At 61.8% G+C, this 3,370-nt stretch overlaps 1 protein-coding gene across 1 annotated transcript in view; it reads right to left on the bottom strand.

Moving 5' to 3' along the window:
• Positions 1 to 1,569: 1,569 nt before the first annotated feature.
• BTBD2 (BTB domain containing 2) overlaps positions 1,570 to 3,370 on the bottom strand; it is a 10,474-nt gene continuing 8,673 nt past the window's right edge. The window contains exons 6-8 of the mRNA XM_032252374.1: positions 3,195 to 3,282; positions 2,865 to 3,011; positions 1,570 to 2,729 (exon numbers count right to left, since the gene is read on the bottom strand). Of these exons, the coding sequence (XP_032108265.1) occupies positions 2,568 to 2,729; positions 2,865 to 3,011; positions 3,195 to 3,282 (397 nt within the window). The 3' untranslated portion in view covers positions 1,570 to 2,567. The remainder of the gene's footprint in view (positions 2,730 to 2,864; positions 3,012 to 3,194; positions 3,283 to 3,370) is intronic.

Here is a 3,370-nt window from a genome sequence, read left to right as displayed (position 1 = left end):
GTGTTTACACATACGCTATACCCTTTGACTTGATCACATCATTCTGTTCTGTTTTTCCATTGTTTTCACTTGTGCTTCACCTTGGGTATTTTTCTTTTGTTTTAGACGGAGTTTCGCTCTTGTTGCCCAGGCTAGAGAGCAGGGGTACGATCTCGGCACACTGCCCCGCCTCCCCCATTCCAACGATTCTCCTGCCTCAGCCTCCTGAGTAGCTGGGACTACAGGCGCCCGCCACCACGCCTGGCTCATTTTTCTATTTTTTTGTAGAGACAGGGTTTCGCCGTATTGGCCAGGATGGTGTCGATCTTCTGACCTCATGATCTGCCCACCTTGTTCTCCCGAAGTGCTGGGATGACAGGTGTGAGCCACCGCGCCCGGCCTGTAAGTTTGGAATGGATGCTGGATGTTGTGAATGACAGGTGGTGGGAGCTCATGCGGGTGTGGTCTTCACAGGGCTGTGTGTTCTTTGGGCCAGGGCCAGAGTAGCAGCAGCCCACAGTGACCCTAGCAGAGTTTTGTCTGTGGAGTGGTCGAGGGCTTGCTTCAGCTCTGTCCTCCCCAGGGGCGCTGCCCTAGCTGCTGGTGTGTGGCCCTGCTGGTGTCTTAATTAGGAACCCGGGGTGTTTCCTTTCAATGTGTTTTTGTAGAGATGAGGTCTCGCTGTGTTGCCCAGGCTGGTCTTGAACTCCTGGCCCCAAGCAGTCCTGCCTCAAGCCCGAAAAGTGCTGGAGTTGCCCGTGTGAGCCACCATGCCCGGCCCCAGGTGTTCAAGGCCCCCGCCTCCACAGGGCTCCATCTCTACGGCCTGCTCCCGGCACCACAGGCGGTGCAAACCGCTCAGTCTTCGGGAGCTACTGTTTGCTGGGGGTTTTTTTGTTGTTTTTTTACAGAATCTTGGTCTGTCGCTCTGGCTGGAGTTCAGTGGCACAATCTCGGCTCACTGCAACTTCCACCTCTCAGGTTCAAGTGATTCTCCTGCCTCAGCCTCCTAAGTAGCTGGGATTATAGGCATGTGCCACCATGCCTGGCTAATTTTTGTATCTTTAGTAGAGACGGGATTTCACTGTGTTGGTCAGGCTGGTCTTGAACTCCTGACCTCAGGTGATCCGCCTTCCTCAGCCTCCCAAAGAGCTGGGGTTTACAGGTGTCAGCTGCCGTGCATGGCCTTGCTGTGAGGTTTCCTGATGTCTTGCCCTGCACGTGTGCACCTGAGGATGCAGCTGATAGCATGGGTCTTTATGTTGGTGCCATCAAGGCCAGAACTGGCACTCCCTGCTTCCTCTCCATCCCTCATGTCCGTGGTCCGCAGCAGCCAGCAGGACCTCCCCACCAACTTCCACTGTTTGGGTTTGGGGCGGGGGAGTGCTGAGTCAGGGTCTTGCTGTTGCCCAGGTGGGAGGGCAGTGGTGCTGTCACCACATTGTCGATCTCCCGGGCTTACCTGTGGGTTAAGGAGGGGGGTCTCACGGCACTGGCAGACCAGACTCGGGGCTCAGGACGTCCTCAGCCCACTGTGGCCCCCACGGCAGGCCGGAGAGTGAAGGGGAGCCAAGCAGCATGCACACAGGCCAGGTGCGTTTGTTTCTTTATTTAAAAAAATCATCTGGGGACGTGGTCTGAGGACACCCACCCCCCCATGGCTTTGGGGAGGAGGCAGGTTCCAGGAGTCACAGGGCAGAAACACGCAGGGGTTTGTGGGGGCATGGCCTGGGGCGGGGAGAGCGTGTCCCCAGCACCTGGGGGGGCTCCCTCGGCACCTGGCAGGTTGGGGCAATGGTATGTACAGGCGAGCAGTGGCTCTGGACACAGTGGGGCCGGCCAGGGCCCCATCCTGCAGCAGGGGAGCTCTGGGGCACAGGGTCTGGGTCCCGCTTGGGGCCCTGTCCAGGGAGGCTGGACACAGGTGGCCCTGGGCTGCGCCCATCAGGTGGATGAGGATGGGAGCCGCAAACTACTGCCCACCTGGGCCAGGGCTCAGCCGGCAGGGGCCACCCCACCCTGAAGCCTCTCAGAACTCAGGCCAGCTCCAGGCAGTGGCATCGCCCTGCAGGCTGGGGTCGGGTGGCCCTGGGCGCATGGACAGGTGGGGCCCCAGTGTCCCGAGGAACAGAGAGGAACAAAATGAATGCCAGGTCTGGAACCTGTGGCTGTAGGAGCGGCGCCACCCAGGCCGGCCCCCAGCAGGGAAACGGGAATCGCAGATGCATTGTAATGTGCAGTGAAGGGAATCGGGGAAGGCCTGCCGCACAGCGCGGTCAGGCGACTTGGGCAGGTGCCCTGAGCTGCAGGCCCGTGGGGCCTGGCCCAGGCCGGCCCTGTCCCCAGTCCTGAGGGATTGTCTCCACAGGGCCTGGCCACTGGCCCCGCCGCCTCCCCGGCTGCCCTGAACCAGCAGCTGCACTCATTGTGGTGAACACAGGGAAGCCCCTTCCTGATGCTGAGAAAGGTGGCGTGGAGTGGACAGTGGCTGGGGGGACACGGGGCTCTGCCCCACGCAGGGTGGCCCAGCAGCGGCTGAGGGCCTGGGGCCGAAGCTGTCCCCGTGGAGGAAGGACCGTGTGGGCGGCCTAGGTGTAGAAGATGACCTCGGGGATCTGGCCGTCCTCCACGGACGTCCCGTTGTTGTTCCCGGCCGCGTAGCAGAAGGTGAAGCATGTCTTGGCGCCCGTGGTGGGCGACTCGTGTGTCACCTTACGCAGGCCTTTGGTGCCGTAGTGGGAGTCCGGGCCCTGTGGGGGGTAGGGGTACACTGAGCTCAAGGACCACCCAGCTGGGCTGCCCCAGATGTGGACAGGGCAAGGCCCCAACTAGGCCAGGGCAGCTGCCTCTGGAGGGCGTCTGCTGTGCCCCACCCCGAGGCACACCTTGAGCGTGGCGCAGGCCGTGTAGTTCACGTTGGGCAGCACTTCCACCGGCTCCTTAAACATGACTCGGAAGGTGCTGGCCGAGCCGTCGCAGCTGAAGCCCGTGTCGTTCTGGCCCAGGACAGTGTTGCTGTCCGTGTGGATGATCTGGGGGACGGGGAGGCTCAGGCCTGGGAGCGCCGGCAGGGACCCCACAAGGCCCAGCCCACCTGCCTGGGGTGGGCAGCGCAGGGACCAGGGCTGGGGGTTGGCCAGGGTTCCACGGAGGATGGGGGAGGACATGGAGGGGAGTGGGGCCTGGGGCTGTGGGGCCAGGCCTGAGGCTGGTACCTGGATGTTCACTTGGTAGTCGGTAGGCCCATGGATGGATCCGTACAGCCCAAATCCCACCACGAAGATACGCTTGTTGACCGAGAACCTGCGTGGCAGATAACGAGACCATGTGGACATCCAGAGGCAGTCCTGGGGGAGCTGGCGCCGGCCCACCACTGCACCCCCATCATCCC

The sequence above is a fragment of the Sapajus apella genome, unplaced genomic scaffold (genome assembly GCF_009761245.1).
Source record: "Sapajus apella isolate SASKATOON/1434 unplaced genomic scaffold, GSC_monkey_1.0 scaffold77, whole genome shotgun sequence".
NCBI lineage: Eukaryota > Metazoa > Chordata > Mammalia > Primates > Cebidae > Sapajus > Sapajus apella.
Note: the sequence above shows the minus strand (reverse complement) of the source record. Positions and strands in the feature narration are given on the sequence as shown.